This window comes from Eriocheir sinensis, chromosome 33 (assembly GCF_024679095.1).
Source record: "Eriocheir sinensis breed Jianghai 21 chromosome 33, ASM2467909v1, whole genome shotgun sequence".
In the NCBI taxonomy this organism is placed as follows: domain Eukaryota; kingdom Metazoa; phylum Arthropoda; class Malacostraca; order Decapoda; family Varunidae; genus Eriocheir; species Eriocheir sinensis.
Window position 1 is genome coordinate 7,294,790 of NC_066541.1, and position 18,952 is coordinate 7,313,741.

General features: G+C 41.4%; 2 protein-coding genes across 2 annotated transcripts; both read right to left on the reverse strand.

Annotated features, from left to right (window-relative positions):
• Window positions 1-59: 59 nt before the first annotated feature.
• On the reverse strand, window positions 60-4,270 carry LOC127006670 (succinate dehydrogenase assembly factor 4, mitochondrial-like). Its single transcript, XM_050876851.1, has 4 exons — window positions 4,104-4,270; window positions 2,380-2,458; window positions 1,826-1,921; window positions 60-451 (listed from the first exon to the last, which is right to left on the reverse strand). Exons 2-4 carry the CDS (start codon window positions 2,417-2,419, stop codon window positions 276-278), a joined length of 312 nt encoding a protein of 103 aa, XP_050732808.1. The 5' UTR covers window positions 2,420-2,458; window positions 4,104-4,270; the 3' UTR covers window positions 60-275.
• Window positions 4,271-11,309: 7,039 nt separating this feature from the next.
• On the reverse strand, window positions 11,310-18,934 carry LOC127006671 (pre-mRNA-processing factor 6-like). The gene is made up of 3 exons (XM_050876852.1): window positions 18,730-18,934; window positions 15,053-15,197; window positions 11,310-14,719 (listed from the first exon to the last, which is right to left on the reverse strand). Exons 1-3 carry the CDS (start codon window positions 18,822-18,824, stop codon window positions 12,158-12,160), a joined length of 2,802 nt encoding a protein of 933 aa, XP_050732809.1. The 5' UTR covers window positions 18,825-18,934; the 3' UTR covers window positions 11,310-12,157.
• Between the last annotated feature and the right edge of the window lie 18 nt (window positions 18,935-18,952).

Sequence of the window (18,952 nt, forward strand, 5' to 3'; positions counted from 1 at the left end):
TTAGTCTCTTAAAGGAAATCAATAGGCTACACCTTAGCAAAGATAAAGATAAGAGGACAGATTTAAAGTTTTGTGTATTTACATTATTTTTACATTTACATACAAATGGTAATTCTTTAACGAAGAACCATTCAGTGAGACATAAATCTAAGCAGTATGTACTATAAATAAAGTGCAAGACTGAAAACCACCAGTCAACACTGATATGGGCAGATCAGGTCCTAAATTCACAGCAGATGAGACACTAATGGCTCCTGAGGCCATGAGGAGACAGATCAAAAGTCTGACACTCTGCCTTTCCGTTCCCAGTCCCCGTAGCGAGTGGGCTCGGGTCCCCGGGGGCCGCCAATCTCTCCTGTGGTGGGGTTTGTGTTGTCTGGGAAGGCTGGCAGGGGCTCCTTCTCCTGGTGGGGGTGCAGACCCTCTGTCGTCGCCTTGTCATCAAGCTTACCTGCGTGTGGAGGGTCACTGATCAAGATAAGGACCTTGATTTATCTTTTCCTCATCTTCATTCTTGCATCTTGGCTAAAACTATTCATTACAGGCAAACTTGACTTTCTCCATTCTGAGGCTTTTAGTCTAATTCTGGTCTTGAGTTCAATTCAACATCTTTATAATGGTGATCATTACGCAGCAGAGACAAAGTATAACAGGTGGAAAAGGTCTGATGAGATGAGGCAGCCTTAGGGGCGAGCCAAAGACTGGACATCTAATAGTCTACCATGTGAGTTCTCAGGTTCACTGCATTGGAGAGGTACAACATTCCTGGTTTTCATGCCACTTGACTAATACTGTTCAATATAAGCAAATGTTCCCCTTCCTTTTGAGTTTTTATCCCTCCTCCTACATCTTAACTAAAACTGTTTATTATAAGCAAACTCTTGACTTCCTCCCTTCCCTTTGAAGTCTTTTGTCTATCTTTCATCTCTCCTTCTTGGCTAATATTGTTCATTATTGGTGAATCTCTTACTTGCTTCCTTCCTTTTGAGGACTTTGTTCTGTCCTTCATTTCTGCACTTGGCTAAGACTGTTCATTATTGGCAAACATCTGACTTCCTTCCTTCTGAGGTCTTTGTTCTGTCCTTCATTCTTGCGTCTTGGCTAATATTGTTCATTATAGGCACAGCTTGACTTCCTTCCTTCATTCTTGTATGCTGTCTGTCTTTTCAGGTTGGCCTGGATTATTTTTGTATTGCTATATGTATTTGACTCATTATCTGTTGTCCCAATGCTTTCATCTCTGGGTCATTAGTCTGTCCCATATATTGGCTAAAATTGTTCACTATGGGTGAAATTCTGACTTCCTTCATTCATTCTTATCTACTCTGTTTTCTGTTTGTGTAGAAATAATAATTTCCTTATTGATGTATTTAATTTTAACTTACTAATTTTTCTTCACCAATTTCCTGTCCATTAACTGATTCACCTAAACTGCTTTCATGTTAACTTTACATAATGAGCAGGTAACATTATTATTATCATAATACATATTCTGTCTGAACTTTGCCCTTTTGTACAGCACCTGCTATGTCTTACAGAAGGAGAAGGCAGACCAAGGGATGACAAAAAATTGTTGGCTACAAGACCAACCTACATACTGAATACTGTGAGATGAAGTACACATTGTATTCACCAACAATACACTATGTACTTTATGTTTCATCATATTCCTCCCCAATGCTGAAGGCAATTCAATACATATAACAGAATACTGCAAGAATACTCAAGTAAATTGTGTACAGATGAGCAAGTATATATATACAATGAACATACATACAAGGCTTGCCTTTAAGGCATTATTTCTCACTGAATTGGCTACACATACCTATGGGAGTTTTGGCCTTCTTGGGTGCAGAGATCTCAGTCTCACCACCCTTGGCTGAGGCTGACATCCACTTATAGGATGCAGGCCCCAGCATCCCTAGAACAAAAATACTGATGAACAAAATGAAACAACCAGGTTACATAATAAGTGTACTAGTCATATAATCATACATACTTGTATCAAAGGGATCAACAGTTATACATAGTTATTTTGTTTTGCGCTGTCCTGACTCCATATCCACTCTCATCTAACTTTTCCTTAAAATCATGAATGTTTCTTGCACAGACCACCTCCTCCTCCAGTCTATTCCATAGCTCAATGCTTCTATTTGGGAAGCTAAACTTTTTCACATCTCTCCTACACGTGGTCGCCCTCAACTTCTTACCATGTGTGTGTGTGTGTGTGTGTGTACAATAAATATTAAGCTTCAGGGGGATGGATTTCTAGTATGTTAAGATGGGAAGTTTGCATGGCACTACAATCTATATTAATCTGTATCACACCAGACTCATGAGGGAGAGTGGTATTCACTTGCCACTCCCTCATAGCCTTACCCTTGAACTGGGAGGCCATGATGGAAGTTCTTGACAGCATCCTCGCCTTTTGTCCCAGTACTGTCGAATCTCCAGGCAGCTGAGGGAGATGAGTCCAAGAACACTCAGATAAAGACAGAACTGGTTTATGAGTTAGCAATTAAATTTCAGTAATTAACCAGAGGATATCTGGGAAATGAAGTACAAATATTGGAGGAGAAAACTGTGCAGTGTACAATCTGAAGTATAACTCCAGGCAGGGCAAAAAGGGTTATTTTATAGTCAGGTATTATAGCTAAATGCCACCTAAAATACCAAAATGCTATAATATAGCAAAATGTCACCTAATTTTAGAAACTGAAGTAACTGGGCAAAATTGTGATGAATGTCTCACTGGGAAACAATGCTGAAAGGTTTGCAAGACGACATCCATAATAAACTCCACCTTAACCCAAGCTTTTCACTATTGAGATGGCACCCAACATAAACCTATCATTGCTAAGGATAGTAGGAAAATACTTGGTTTAGCACTGCCACCTCAAAATACCATAAATGCCTGCATATTACAGAAAAAGGGCAAAAATACATGCCCTATAACTGTAATATGAAGGTGCACATAATTAGAAACCAGCATGAACTAGCAATCTAAGGACCCTAAACATAACCATGCCAATGCCACCAATGGGTAAAGATGGTCAGAGCGGCAGTTGTGGTCTGGGGTGTAGCGGTTAGGTTTGGTTTGCAAGGTTTGCTTAGTTTTTAACCATGTCTTCATATTATGGTTAAAAGGCAGGTATTTTTACCCTGTAATAATGATGAGGGTGTATGTGGTATTTTGAGGTGAGGGAGCTAAACCATACATCTACTGAATTACCTAATCACCATGGCACAGCAAATCTGAGGTACACGGCCATTATTCTCAGACTGTTTGGGGTCTCACAACAAATATTTTCAAAGACCACAAAGAAGATTAGTCAGGTTCTTATGAGTGCTTTTACCGTTCATGGTGCAGAAAGCTTGTCACGCCATCACTGGGATTGCAAAACTACACATGGAAATACCTTCCTACAGCCTCTACCAAACTTTTCTCAAATGTGGGGGTGTAAAATGTTTGAGAATTGGGCCCAGATAATTAAAAGGGACACATGGCATACCAAAAAGTGTGTCAACTCATTTTTTGGGGTGAAAGAAGTGTACCTGAAGTGCAATCAAAGTGAAGTGTGATAAGAATGAAGTGCAATCAAAGTGAAGTGTGATAAGAATGAAGTGCAATCAAAGTGAAGTGTAATCAGAGTGTAGTCAGTGTAGAGTAATCAGAGTGTAGTCAGTGTAGAGTAATCAGAGTGTAGTCAGTGTAGAGTAATCAGAGTGTAGTCAGTGTAGAGTAATCAGAGTGTAGTCAGTGTAGAGTAATCAGAGTGAAGTGTAATCAAAGTGAAGTGCAGTCTAAGTGAAGTGTAATTAGTGTAGTGTAATCAGTGTAGTCAAAGTGTAGTGTAATCAGAGTGAAGTATAATCAAAGTGAAGTGCAGTCAAAGTGAAGAGCAATCAAAGTGAAGTGTAATCAAAGTGAAGTGTAATCAAAGTGAAGTGTAATCAAATTGAAGTACAATCAAAGTGGAATTAAACGTGGGTGTGTGAGCCTCGAAGTGTTTGAGAACTCTGGTCCCAGATTAACAAAAGGGATATATATAACCTGCAGGAAAGCGTGTCATCTTTTTTTTTCAGAAAGAGAAGAACTGTACCTGAAGTGTAATCCGCGCCAGGACACAAAAAACTCAGCAACACACGGGCGAGTCCTGCCTACACAGTGGCGTGTGCTGGCCGTGGGTCAGCTGAGAGGCGGCGATCAGCTGTTGACTGTCGTTTGGCTCCTCGCCCTCTTCTTTAGACCCGTAGCCCATTATGTAACACCTAAAGAAGACTTGTTCTAACTCATTCTCAAATTATATAGTAAACCTGTGGCAAGGAATATGTTACCTAACAGTAAAAGCTCTCTGTAAAAGCTGTTGACTGTCGTTTGGCTCCTCGCCCTCTTTTTTAGACCCGTAGCCCGTTATGCAACACCTTGAATTGAATTGACACCTAAAGAAGACTTGTTATAACATATTCTCAAATTATATAGAAAACCTGTGGCAAGGAATATGTTACCTAAAAGAAATATAAATTGATTGATTGATTTTTTTTTCTTTTTTTTTTTTTGGTATTTCGTTGGGGATATACCCCAAGGAGGAAGTGCATGTCGCGCAACCCCCCAGACGGCTGGTAGAGAGATGCCCAATTCTTTCAAGGAGGAGGCCCAACATGGCACCGGATAGGTCTCGAACCCAAATAATAGTCCTTAGTTAACTCGACGTCAACCAACTGTGTTACACAATCATGTATGTCGATCATTGTAAGAGGTATATTAACCAGTAAATGGAGAAAATACAACATACAGGGCACCAATTACTGAGAGGGGTTGGTTACATGTTTTACGGAGAGAAATATGGTTGTGGAGCGGTGGAGGTGTCTTAATTAATTTGATCACCAGAGATGAAAAAAAAGACTTACAAGAGTAGAATAAATAATAGAAGATAAGTCTTGAGAGAGAGAGAGAGAGAGAGAGAGAGAGAGAGAGAGAGAGAGAGAGAGAGAGAGAGAGAGAGTTTTCTTTACAGAAAATTTAATTAGGACGTCAGACGTCATTAAGATACTAACGGTACCTGCGTTTTCGGTACCGGTACTCCCGGTACTCAAATTAACGGTACCTGCCCATCCCTACCAGCGATACGCGCGGCAGTCTGGTCACACCAACAACCAGCAGGGAGCCAGCACCCAGCGCGAACTCTGGGAAAATACGTAAATAAGAGACAGTTTGTGTCTACACCAACAGGTGTCGCTAATTAACCCACCATTACGTCTCTTATTTATTTTCCCAGAGCTCGCTGGCTGCTGGCTCCCTGATGGCTGTTAGGGGAAGGTGCATGTGCAGGTCTGACACAAGTGTGTTCAGTTTCAGTGGACGACCCGTATGACTGTGAAACAAATACAAAAGAGAGCGTGTGCTAGCGTTTGAAAAGCGCGGCGAAACCAGGGCCAATAATGGCGTCCAAATTTTAGGTTGTCGAGACTTTATCTATCAAGGGACTCTGCACACTAGAGTCCCTTGATAGAGAAATTCCCGACATAGGCGGCCCTGTGTATATAAGGCTGCTGGGGGCCATTATTGGCCCTTCAAGCACCGCTCCGACTTTGAATTGAATTGAATTAAAATATTTATTGTTGTAAAATACAACAAAGGGGGATGGCTGGTCTTTGCAGACAAACCCATGACTAGGCTAATTACAAAAAAAATTAAAAAATCTCCACTGTACAAAAATACAAACACAAGTTGAGTTCAGTTAACAGAAAAAAAAAAATAGAATGTAAATATTGACTATTCCTGAGTACACATGCAGTTACCTAGATCACCACGTATTTGCAGCAAATTTTGGGTAGGTTACGCATGAGGTACAATATGTCATTGAACCAGGCAACAAGGGAAGGCACGTCGATCACTTATACCCTGTGGACGGTAACAGGCTGTGGCAGGACACTCAAGGACATTGTTATATAATAGGGTGTGACCTCCCGGCCTGGCGCACGCAGCACAAGACTCGGGTGGGGCACCACTCACCTCCCAGTTGTATTTATACCCTAGTCGAAGACGCATTACAACCAAATCATATAAGGCACTCTTTCTACCGTAGGTGACATTGGTATCTTGCGAAACATGGACATAGTGGATAGCGCTTGGACTACCCCTCTCATAGCAGCTGGCAATGTCGTAGTCGATTGAGCTTTGTGTGTAGAGTTTAAGTCTGCCCTTGATATGATTATAAGTATATTCTGCAGGAGGGCCTTCTAGAGTTCTATTAAGGGCACGCCGAGCAAAAGAATCCGCTTGTTCATTAAAAGGGATGCCCACATGAGATGGCACGTACTCAAGTGAAGTGAACCCGCGATGATTATTATCCCTCTCTAAGCTGTCAATGGCAAGAAGACACTGAACTGAAATATTAAAAACATAATATTACCTATTTTGGAAGCGGATTCGGCTGCTTTTTAATGTAATAATGCCTTGCTGCCTAGCCTTCGGCTGTAGCAACATGCCACAGAGGGGATACAAAGCTTATAAATTAACTGCAAGGTCGCTGTCGCTGAGAAGACAGAGGTGTGTTAACAGTCAGTCGTCTTGGGAGGAAACCAAATCGGTTATGACAGCAAGACACACACACTGCCATTGTGTGTCTTGCTGTCATAACCGCCCTCCCTTTGTACTGTCTATGGAAATCATTGTGAAAGAGACACAGCATATAAGTACAACATAAATCTGAGGGATTTAAATAATTTGAAACGTATTTATTTTGTTTCTTGAGCGAACATTGCTTTTAATCTTCTTCATTTCTGTATTTTGCACTGCAAAGATTTACCCTCAAAACAACACTACTTACTTTAGAACTACATGGTCAAATAAACTGGCAAGGAATAAAGTTATATTCATACATGTTGTGTGGTCCTCGTTTATGCAGGCTGGTGCTTAAATACATATTTTTACAAGATACATGGAAAGCGGGTCAGTCAAGAACTTCCTTTGACCTCTCATGAGATTCATGACGCTTCCAATAATTGTTAACTCTGCCACCGTAGATAATCCGCTTCAACGAGATCTGCATCACCAAAAAAATTTCCATTAAATTCAACTGCCTCCTTCAGTTCATTAAAATCATTATCAACTGAAAGAGAAGGAACAAGATTTCCCAACAAAAGACTCCTAGCGTGTTCAGATGCAAACCTTTCCCTGAGTTGTGTTAGCAGTACAGTCCAAAAATAGGAGAAAAATAGCTCCTCGATAATACTCCTGCTGAGTTGCTGATTGAAGGTTAGCCTTGTTTCTGACGACCACTGATTGTTCAAGGCTTCTGGATGATATCTCCGTACCTTTCCTCAGCTTGGGCAAAAAGTTGGTTGAACTTATCTCCATCACGATAGGACTGAAGTACATCTATGCAGCTCTGTACACTTACAAGAGCTCCCGTCAGTTTTTGTTGTGACCCCTGCAGCTTCTCTGGCAAGGGTTTTGTGACACTTAGAAGTTAGAACTGAGGTGAGCACTTCCAAACTCATGAGAAAACCTGGTTCACTTATTGCTTTCTTGAAAGCATTTGCTTGTCCAATTACTTCAGAGTCCCTGTTCGTAGATAAATCGTCAAGTAACGCCACTACTGAAGGATATACTTCACTGAAGATTAGGCTTAATTGCCTACTGATTCTTCACCCACCGTGTTTTGCAGTAATTACTCTTATTCATTATTTACCTACCTGATTAACTGAATTGTCCGGGCATCAGTTGAGTCAGTGGTGACTTTTCTTACACCAGATAGAGTGGAGTGTTTTCTGGCGTTTCATGGCCAAGGAGGAAATATGTAAAAGCCACAAATACCAAGCCTGCGTGAATTCAAGAAATGACACACGCTATTGAAAATAGTACTAGATCAAAAGAAAGTGAAGTTTATCAATCATAATTTTAAAAAATTTGGAATTTGTGGTCAGAAAATATTATACGAGTAACATGAATAGACTACGGCCACGTGATCGAGCCTACGTCGTCAATGAATGCTTCTCTAAATAGATCACCTACTCTTATTTAACTCAGCAGCTCCAGTGTTCAGATGCTGAACATAGACAAGTTACTCGGCCACTCTACACTGTCCACTGTCAAGCACAAAACAGTCATTAAAGGTGGTAATATAGCGGCAAAGGTCGACCTCACAGGTCCCATATGCGTCTCGCGTCGCCTGCCATTATATACCACTGTCACCAGACAAGTTCGCCTGGTGCCTCTAGGGTATAAGTATATAGTCCTCCAATCACTTTGACAGCACCTTACACCTATGATCAAATAAATATGAGAGGACAGAAGGCTAACACTTACGACTTACGTGCTCTCTGCCCGTGCCGCCCCTGTCTCGTATTCCTCTTTTTCCTGCTGGATCACCCTCCCCCTCCCCCTTCCCGCTCCAGCTACAAACACCCCTCAACCGCTTTCAGTTGACAACTTGACATCGCACTTATCACACAATTTTATGAAACCATCATTTTATCACCTTACTTTTTTCACTCATAACACACCTTATATCCTACCATTAATCAACTCAAAACAAAACCAAAGGGGAAATAACTCGGTCACTCGTGCCCACAGAGTTATATACCATATATAACTCTGCTCGTGCCACTGCATGAGCTCTCAACTCCACACACACATTCGTAATCGTAACACTAATTCATATTATTTTTGTGTAATAAATATTTATTCATTATTATTTTTTTCTTGGCAAAAAGGGAGGGGAATGGCCGCATGCCCCCCCCCCCCCCTCGGTACGCCACTGAGCACAAATCACCATTTTCACTGAGCACGCTGCGGTGAGAAGTTGAGAACACTGAAACAGTTTCTCGCCCAACACCATTTGTGTACATGTGTGACGTCATTCGCGGTGCATTGTGGGTAAAACAAATGCTTAGTGAGCTATCCTTATAGTATATAATCCTTGGGTTGTCGGGACTCTCTATCAAGGGACTTTAGTTTAGATCTCCACGCTGCACCACGTATATTTCCTAAAGTTTTGGTTTGAAGATTATTAATGGAAGACGTATTGCAGAAGATTAATTCATAAAGTATTCGACGTTTAAAGTATTTACCATATATATATATATATATATATATATATATATATATATATATATATATATATATATATATATATATATATATATATATATATATATATATATATCAGGGTTGGATCAAATACTGATTTTTTTTATACGTCAAATACAAATACAAATACTTTTGTTCAGGATTCCAAAAATACAAATACAAATACTTTTGTTCAGGATTCCAAAAATACAAATACAAATACTTTTATTCCTGAATCTAAAAATACAAATACAAATACTCCTATTCCAGATTTCAATGATACAAATAAAATACTCCTGAAATTATGCGAAAAAATATAAAGATACTTTTTTCACAAGTTTGCACTTCACATCATAATTGCATTTTATCATCATTAATGCCCGGAAGGTTTCCGGGCCGAGTTTTGCTCGCTCAGGAGTGTAAAAATTGCCGGCCTTGCTTAACACCCTCTCGGATGGTGCCGACGTTGCACAGCGCCCTAGAATATTCTTGGCAAAGTGCTTCAAAATTTTGAAGCTTTTTGCATCATGCCTGTACCTCAGTGGATTGACATCAAAAGGCAAAACACCTTCTTCTAGGTACGTTTAAAGTTCTGCCTTCACCACTGTAGTGTCATTTGTTGATGCACTTGCCATCATTTGCCCAGCTGGAGGCATGTAGGCAAAAAGACGAGGTCGTGTTCCACTCATGCCAGCCGAAAAGACGAAAGGCTCACTCTCTTGAAATGTTTTATTCTTCAAGGTCGACTGAGTTAACTCGGAAATAATTACGTTTTCAATCATGGAAACCTTTTCCTTTTGCATTTTCTTACATGGCATCCATGCCAGCTTAAACCTGGGGCCCATGACAGCTGCGGCAATGACATCAGTCCTCTCAAGAAATGGATGCAACCTCTTTTTGATAGGTGACTGTAGTGCATTTGCCAAGTTAAAGCAGTAGATCGATTTACTGTCTCTCTCGTCGTCTTCACTTACATCTCATCCCCTATGCCTCCCATTTCCGTCACGTCACACATTTTTGCGGGCGGATCCTTCTTCCGAGCCACCCATCCCTCAGTAACTCCCTAAATCCTCTCCTGCTCCTCTTCCATGTGACCTGAGGTTAATTTCCTCCTTAGTCCCCACCCTTAATTTTTTTCCTCCTTCGCCTTCAACCTTAATGTTCTCCTTACTCCGCTTTCCCCGTGATCTAACGTTAATCCTTTACTCCTTCGCCTTCAACTTTAATCTGTTTCCTCCTCCGCTTTAACGCAGCTTAACATTACTTCTTTTTCTATTTCCTTAACAGTATTTATCTTCCTCAAATGGTTTTGACTCGAAAAATAAATACAAATACAAAATCCTTTTTTTTCTGGGTGCCAAAATACAAATACAAATACAAAATACTTTTTTCTGGGTACCAACATACAAATACAAAATACTTTTTTCTGGGTACCAACATACAAATACAAAATACTTTTTTCTCTGGATGTCAAAATACAAATACAAATACATTAAAATTGTATTTAAATACAATTGTATTTGATCCACCCCTGATACATACATACATACATACATATATATATATATATATATATATATATATATATATATATATATATATATATATATATATATATATATATATATATATATATATATATATATATATATATATATATATATATATATATATATATATATATATATATATATATATATATATATATATATATATATATATATATATATATATATATATATATATATATATATATATATATATATATATATATATATATATATATATATATATATATATATATATATATATATATATATATATATATATATATATAGCCTAACTATGTAACATATAACCGAAAGGTAGCTACATGCCTGAGATTCCTTAATCCAGAATTCTCTATACCAGTAGGCTGGTCTATATATCATTCAGATTTTACATTCTCAAACCTGATTTTATCCAAATTGTGACAATTCCTCTAGGCTCAGATATTTTTAAAGTGAGTAGCTACTTTATTAGCATAACCCTAGTTAATTCTATTAATTCACTTAAATATTTCAAAATTCATCTATAATTTACTCTTCTTTGGAGTCACCAAAGAAGAGTAAATTATAGATTATAGAAGAATCAAAATGTTTTGCCCTGAGGTACAGAATGGAAAGGTCTTGTGTCATGCTTTGATCACAGGGATTAATATTAATATTAAATCTCTGGGGGAGAAATCTGTTAATTGGTTGAATATTTTTATTATTGCAAAAATTACAACCAAGGATAGGAAAGGTTAGCCATCTAAATCCTAAACTATATACAAAGGTACATTGTAGAGAGGTATCTAAAATTGAAAAAAAAAAAAAAAATAAAAAAAATAAATAAATAAATAAATCCATGCCAGACAACACAAAGAAAGATGAGGGTGTTCAGTGTGTGAGCTTCGGCAGGGCTTGGGTCAGGTATATACCTCATGAGCCAAGGTCAGGGAGCCCCAGCACACCCAGCTCCAGCACATCATTAAGTCAACTGGAGTGGAGTCTATTTTGCTCAAATAGTTTCAACTGATGAAATATTTAGGCATATTCCTCCATAACTCAGCTTATTATAACACATGTAAAGCATAAGAATCAAGTTTATCCTAGTCTATGTAATCAGAAAGTACGGTTTGTCATAGTTGTTTTAATAATTTTTTAATATATATGTATGTATATATTTACACTTCATTACAAAAGCCTTTCAAATTATTGTGTCATGCAACAATAAGTACTGAAGAAAAAAGTGATGGTTTGACTCATAAAATCTGCTCCAGATAACACTACACAGTACTTTATGATTCTTGAGTCTCTTCACCAAAGCTCCTGCTCCTCACTGGCAATGACTGTGTATCTGTGAGGAAGGGTTGAGACAAAGACAGACAGACAAATCAAGTGCCAGTGCACATGTTACTATCTCTTCTGAAAAATATAATCTATCAATAAAACAAAGTTATACTAGGTGTCCCCTTTCCACTGGTACTCATACCTCACACTTGTCTCTGAGCACTTATACACAAATCTGGATGACAGCACATGATGTCTTGGCTGGCCTCTAGTACACCTCCCTGGTCATGACAGGGATGGGCAGCTTGTCAGCCACCAGTTGCAGGATCTCTGGCGTCTTTTTCCTCCAATTGTTGATGTCCTTGGAGACCTGGCACCAGTGCTCTCCGTGGTGGGGGTCAGCAGCCAGGCACCGCTTCTTCACCTCCTGTATCTGCTCCTCCGTGCCAAACAGTATCTCCATCTTGTAATACCAGGCCCAGGCATCCCCAAGGTCAGGGTCAATCTTGACAGTCTTGTTGAACCACTCACGGGCCTTATTCTTTTTACCCTCCATCCAGAACATCTTGGCCACAGCCAGCACCACATGGGCATCGTCTTGGCACCGCTTGAGGGCGTCCACGCTGCGACTTTTCCGCTGGGCTGGGTCCTCCAGGTAGATGGCCTGGGCCCATAGGATGCCTGAGGATGGACACTCTTGCAGGGCACGGGCCATGAGGGCACGGCTCACCTCTCGTTGGCCTGCCCGCAGCTCCAGCCTAATGGCCATAAGCCACAGCTCCTCATTCATGGGGTTTCTGACACGGGACTTCTCCAGGGTGGCTCGGGCAGTGACCAGCCTGCCCTGCTTTTCTTCCAGGGTTGCTAGCAGTCGCCACAGGGGGATGGAGGACGGGCACCGCTTGACGGCATCTCTGTACACCTCCCAGGCATCCTCCGTGCGGCCCTGCTGCTCTAGGATCTGGCCCTTCATCATCCATAGCTTGGCAAAGTCACCCACTTCCTTGAGGCCCTCATCGAGAAGGTTCTTGGCCACCTCCAGGTTGCCAAGAGCCCATTCCAGGTGTGCTGATTTCATCATCACTTTGGGTGTGGCTGCCTGGGAGCGGGCTTTGGCCAGCAACCGCCTGGCTCGTTCATACTCATTGTTTTCAGACTCAAGCTTTACGGCTGCCAACCAGATTTCTTCAGAGTTGGGGTTGGCCTTGAAGGCCAGAGCTAAGATGGACCGAGCAGCTGGAACATCTCCTGCCAACCACTTGGACTTGGCTCCCATGAGCCAAAGTGTCTCCTCCTGGGGACAGTGGGTGACTGCCTGCTGCAGGAGTGTCTCTAGGGACTCTCTGGTACCATGGCTCCTCTCAAAGTGGGCAGCAGCCAGCCAGACAGACTTTTTTTTCGGGAAGATAGAGAGGGCATGGCTATAGATGGCCCTGGCGCATTCATAGGCTCCCTGAGTGGCACAGCTATCAGCATCCTCCATCCAAGAGTGCTTGCGGTCCTCATCCTCCACTCCATGACCAATAATGTTCTTGATGATGCACTGGCAGGTGAGCACGGCCCCAGCATGTTCTGCTTCCATGGCGTCCTTGATCCAAAAGTCTCGGTTTATGTCCACCATATTGGCTTGTAGCGTGGAGATGGCTCTCTCCACAATCTTACCCACCAGTGTATCATTGCCATTGGCCTCCTCCAGCTTGGCGGCTGTGATCCAGATCTGTCGGTCTTTTGGATTGTTTTCACGGGCCTTGTTGAGTACCTTCCTGGCATTCTCATACACTTCTAGCCGAGCCAGAGCCAGCCACAGGTCAACTGATGTGGGACAACATTCCACTGCCCGACTCAGAAGGATCTTGGCGTCTTCCTCCTCCTCCAGCTCCACAGCAAGTTTCCAGAGTAACTCAGAATTTGGGATTTGCTCTAGAGCCTTGCGGTACACACGCTTCTTGGCCTTCAGCTCCAGCTCAAGGTCGGCTGCCTTGATCCATATCCTGGGTGAGTATGGCAGCGTCTGCACGGCTTGAGCTATCACCGCTCGGGCTGTGTCGGGGGGCTGAAGCCTTGCTGCCTCCAGCCACACATCTTCAGATTTTGGGCACATCTCACACCCCTTCATGATTAGGTTACGGGCGGACTGGATCTTGCCAGTTACCTCCTCCAGACGGGCAGAGGCGATCCAGGCAGGTGGGTGGTTAGGGTTAGTCTCCCTCACTGACTTGAGGAGCAGCCGAGCTTTCTTCACGTCATTGATGTCCCCGCCATACTGAGGAATCATACTCTGCAGATCTGTGAGGTAGCCTTTAGGGTCTACCACTGTCTGTCCCCCTACTGCATCTGAGACCTGGTTCAGCCTCATGCCCATCAGGGTGTTGCGAGCCTGACCAATCTTCCGGAGGTCAAGGTCACCACTTGGTGTCAGCATGCCTGGGGTGGAGGTTCCAGGCATCATGGAGGCCAGGCCAGAGCCAGGATCAATTGCGGTCACATTTTCGCCTCCCAAGTTGTGGCTGAGAACACTGTCCGGCAGTGGGGTGAATCGCTCTGGTCTGGGGTTCCTCTGTTTGCGGTTCCTGGCATCTCCTACCTCTGGGATGGAACTCCACTCATTTTCAGAGACGCCAGCCAACTCACGCTTGAGGTCAGTGAACATCTGCTGAATCTTTGGCCGCTCCTGTCGGTAGTTCTCCAATTCAGCCTTTAGGCGCATCTCTCGATATTCCCTGCGCTTCTCGTCCATGCGTTTGTCTATTTCATCATATATAGCATCTGCCTCCTCATCATCCTTGTCATAGGGATCCTTGCTGCACAGTGACCCTCCATACCCATTGAACTGCAAAGGGTGTAAAAGATGGAAGTGTATTACTAGGCTTTCTCTTGGCTTAAATGGCATGACTAAGAAAAGATAAAAGAAATTAATTCAATAATAGGTTGAATTTTTTTACTATAAACAGCATTATTACTATTTCTTTTAAGATAAGAAAGCAAACCAATGGCTAAACATTTAAGGAAAACAATACATGGAGAACATCATACTCCTACAAAGAAAATAGGAATGTGTATCTTTTTCACAAGTAAGTTTCATTCTTTACCAATCAAAAGGAATTGCATTGAACAGGATTTTAGGTTATGTTACTTTCCATCACAAAAGGTAAAATTTTTTCACCTCATCATAGTTGGCATCGTTAAGGTCCTCGTCGTCATCGTCATCTTTTTTCTTCCGCTTGTTGGGTGGAGCATGTCTGTCATCTGACACATCATTAGCGTCACGTGCTGGACCAATGTCAGACCGAGTGGTGAAGCCTGTAGCTCTGGGAAAACAAGGCCAAACACATCAAACATAAGGGTATAGCACACAGGGGAATTACATATATCTCTTTACTTTATAAAACACCATTTGTGGCAAGCTTACAGGTGACAAGATTACATGGGGTTCAGTTAGTTTGAGAATATGTGGAGTGGCAGCAGGTGGTTTCAGCAGTGCCCATGCTGGGCAGGGTTGGTTTGATTTAAATCAAAGTAAAAAAAATCATGATTTAAATTCAAAATTAAATATACGTACTGTATTTAAAATTATTTAAGTGTTATATCACGAGTAAAATATCTAATGATTTAAATTGTGTATATATATATATATATATATATATATATATATATATATATATATATATATATATATATATATATATATATATATATATATATATATAAGGAGGAAGGAAAAACACGTGAACCAGTTGTACAGGAAAAGTATCAAGTCTACTTGTCCTGTACTGATCCTGTAATGGTCCTGTAGCAAGTCAGGCAGCAGTGAATCATTGCCATCTCTTACAAGAAAAAATATTCAAAAGTATAAAAAATTAAACTATTACTCCCACCAAGAAAAGATGGTGTCACTTTAAACACTTGCCTGCACCAGGACGGGCTCAGGCCGACCACCAGGCCCCTCAAGAAAGCCTACTGGTGCTAAAGGCTTCGACATAAAAAAACAAATAATCAGTGGAAACAAACAAGGATAAAAAAAAGAAAAATAAAATAAAAAATAAATAAATAAATAAATAAATAAACAAATAAATAAATAAAAAAAAATCTGATTTAAATCATATATATATATATATATATATATATATATATATATATATATATATATATATATATATATATATATATATATATATATATATATAATTTTTTTTTTTTTAAATCATGATTCTTTCCAACCCTGATGCTAGGCCACTAGGGTTATTGTTTTGTACTGATGAGATTTTGTCTAAAAATTTAAGAATTTTACCTTCCATCAAAAACTAACTTGAACCTAAAGTGAGTATTCATCTAGAATAACACCCACTAGAGTGAGTTTGATGTAACTAGAAGAGGAGCAGGGGGTACATGATTGAGGTATTTAATGTCATCAAGGGTTTGACTGGATAGGTAGGAACAACTACCTGAGACTTGTCCCTAGTCACTCGCATCTACAGACCAGGGCCACACCCTGAAATTTACTGAACAAAGGCATTGCACCCATAAAAGGAACATTTCACCACAGCCTGATCACAAGTTGGACTCGCAATCGCCCGGAAGTACCCTCACAATTTGAGCAAGGCTCTTTAGTCTCTTTCTGGGTACTGCCATGACCTCACACACCCCATCCCCCTTGCTCAAGTTAAGGGGGCACAGTAACTGCTCCTACTCAGCAGAAACCCCCAGCTTGAGCAGGGCTTGAACTGCTGCCTGCCACGCCGCGAAGCCTGGCAGCGCAGCACTTTTACCAACTGAGCTATCAGAGGCATGGAGGTGGATGACAGCAAGAAACTGCCAGAGGTTATCAAGAATATAATCACCAACAGCTTCATAAACAATTAGCATGTAAAAAACCTAAGAAGCACCCTCTTACAAGCACTATGCCTCTTAAGCTCTCACTAGGTAAGCTAAAGCGGTAAATCTTAAGAATTACCATTCCAGCCCCCCTACCCCCCAAAACAAGCCTGGGGTCCTGTGGGGAACCGGGGTTTTATGGGGGAAGGCAAAATCACTGAAAAATGGGCTTCCAAAATTTACCCCCCAAAATCCCTAAGATAGGGAAAATTCCTAAGTCTTGAAAGTAAGGAAAGTCCCTAACGCATACTCTTGTACTTGCGTAATTTTCGACGGCCCACACCGCATGTCAAATATGTTTAAACTACTCCAGCCGAACTTTATAACCTAACTGCTAATGGGGGGGCTTCACCCCCCTCGATCCCCCCTGTGCTAAGGAGGGCATCTCTATCTGTCCATCTTGTGGTGGTGTCATTGTGGTGGGTGAGTGATCTTGAGGTGGGCTTTTTTGTCATAGGTGGTGCTGTAAGGTCATGGCATACTCAATTAGCTATCCATATAGTAATCACTTGTCAAATTCTCTATAATAGACAAGTGACTATCGGCTAAATGCCACACATCACAAGACTGTTTATTTTGTAACAAAAACCACCCCCAAAAAATAGTTTGAGTAAAAGTAAATATTTTTAACGGCTTTATGGTTACGAGAGGAATACTCTGATGTACGTTCCATGCTCTTTTCATAGTCTCAAAATGCAGTGTAATTTTGTAGTTTCTCGGCCACTTCTCGTATTTCCCATAGCCGAAGCCCACGGGTTAATCGGTTAATCTAATTTAACAAACTTGCAGTGGTAGATGCTGCCGCAGCCAGTCTGTTGATGAGTGTTGGGCAAGTCACTAAATGCCCAGCGTAGTGGCTGCTGCTGCCCCACTCCGTTCCGCGTTGTGTACCTGCATAATTTTTGACGGCCCACACCACATGTTGAATATATTTAAACTATTCCAACCAAACTTTGTTACTTAACTGCTAATGGGGGGCTTCATCCCCCTTGACCCCCCCCTGTGCTAAGGAGGGCAGCTCTATCTGCTTAACTTGTCAGTCACAGCTTGATGCGCCCACGAGGCATCAAGCGCATCCCATGTGACACGCCCGTGTCACTGTTCGAATATGGTGGTATTGAAGGGTCACAGGGACTCGGTTTGGGGTTATTTGATGGCGCAAGGTGCCTCACGGGTGATACCATAAAGAACTCTCAGTCAGTTAACACTTACCGAGAGGTGAAGTAGAATGATAATTTGAGGAGACTAAAGAAAAATTATGTTGATCCCACCGTCCATCATGGCGTTCCGAGGAAGATTGAGATTCAGAAAGCTGCCTACGTGGCAGCGCGATACACCCCTCGTAGTAATACTTCATGAATGTAATCCTTTAAAATTATAAAATACAAATACTTGCGGCATTATTTGCTTCAACATAGAGAAGAAAATAACGTAGAATTCGTAGAGACCGTTTTAAGTCCGAAATCGTAATGATCCATGCGCATTCTGGATATTAACGACTTAGGAAATAGTTTGTATGGTGCACTGCAAGGCAGCTATGAGGCTCAGTCTGTCTATAGAGGCCCTCGTGAAACAATAACAATGGACTTCGAAGCCACCCAACTTTATAATTAACAGGCTTGCCCCCCTCGCCCCTGCCCAAGGTAAAACATATATAAATATGCATTGTAATAATAATTCTTTCACATGCTAAATTACTATGAATATTGGTTTGGAGTGATGCTACCTAAGATTAACCGCTAAAGCAGCTACAAGGGTAAGTGGACGTAATAGCATTCAGCTAAATTAAGCAGAAATAGCCCTCCTAATACCGTCACAAGGTATTACTTCTTTTAAAAGTGTATTAGGGGTCTGATTATGTCTATGTAATGTACTCCGTTTTCGTTATCATTCTCGTTGTTTATATATGGCACTGGGCGAAATAAGACTATTAATATTATCCGTGCAGCCCCAGCCCCAGCCACGTACCCTCGCCCCACGCCCGCCACGTAGCCCAGGGGCGCGGGCATGCCGATGAAGTTTTTCTTGTTCTTGTTGAGGAGGGCTGCTGGTGGCGCCGTCATCGTGTCGGCTTCCTGCTGGCACCGGAAAACAGATAAAATGGTATCCTAACGAGGAACGGTCCGAACGGCGGCTGCCTCCCCGTGACGTCACCGGTAAACAAACTAAACGTTGATATTTAACCACGTGC

Coding starts and splice junctions, on each gene's coding strand:
- LOC127006670 (XM_050876851.1), bottom strand. CDS start 2,419: ATGCTGTCAAGAACTTCCATCATGGCCTCCCAGTTCAAGG. Junction 1,922..2,379: donor CATGGCCTCCCAGTTCAAGG/GTAAGGCTATGA, acceptor TTTTTGTTCTAG/GGATGCTGGGGCCTGCATCC. Junction 452..1,825: donor GAAGGCCAAAACTCCCATAG/GTATGTGTAGCC, acceptor CTCCACACGCAG/GTAAGCTTGATGACAAGGCG.
- LOC127006671 (XM_050876852.1), bottom strand. CDS start 18,824: ATGACGGCGCCACCAGCAGCCCTCCTCAACAAGAACAAGAAAAACTTC. Junction 15,198..18,729: donor GTGGCGGGCGTGGGGCGAGG/GTACGTGGCTGG, acceptor TTGTTTTCCCAG/AGCTACAGGCTTCACCACTC. Junction 14,720..15,052: donor ACGATGCCAACTATGATGAG/GTGAAAAAATTT, acceptor CACCCTTTGCAG/TTCAATGGGTATGGAGGGTC.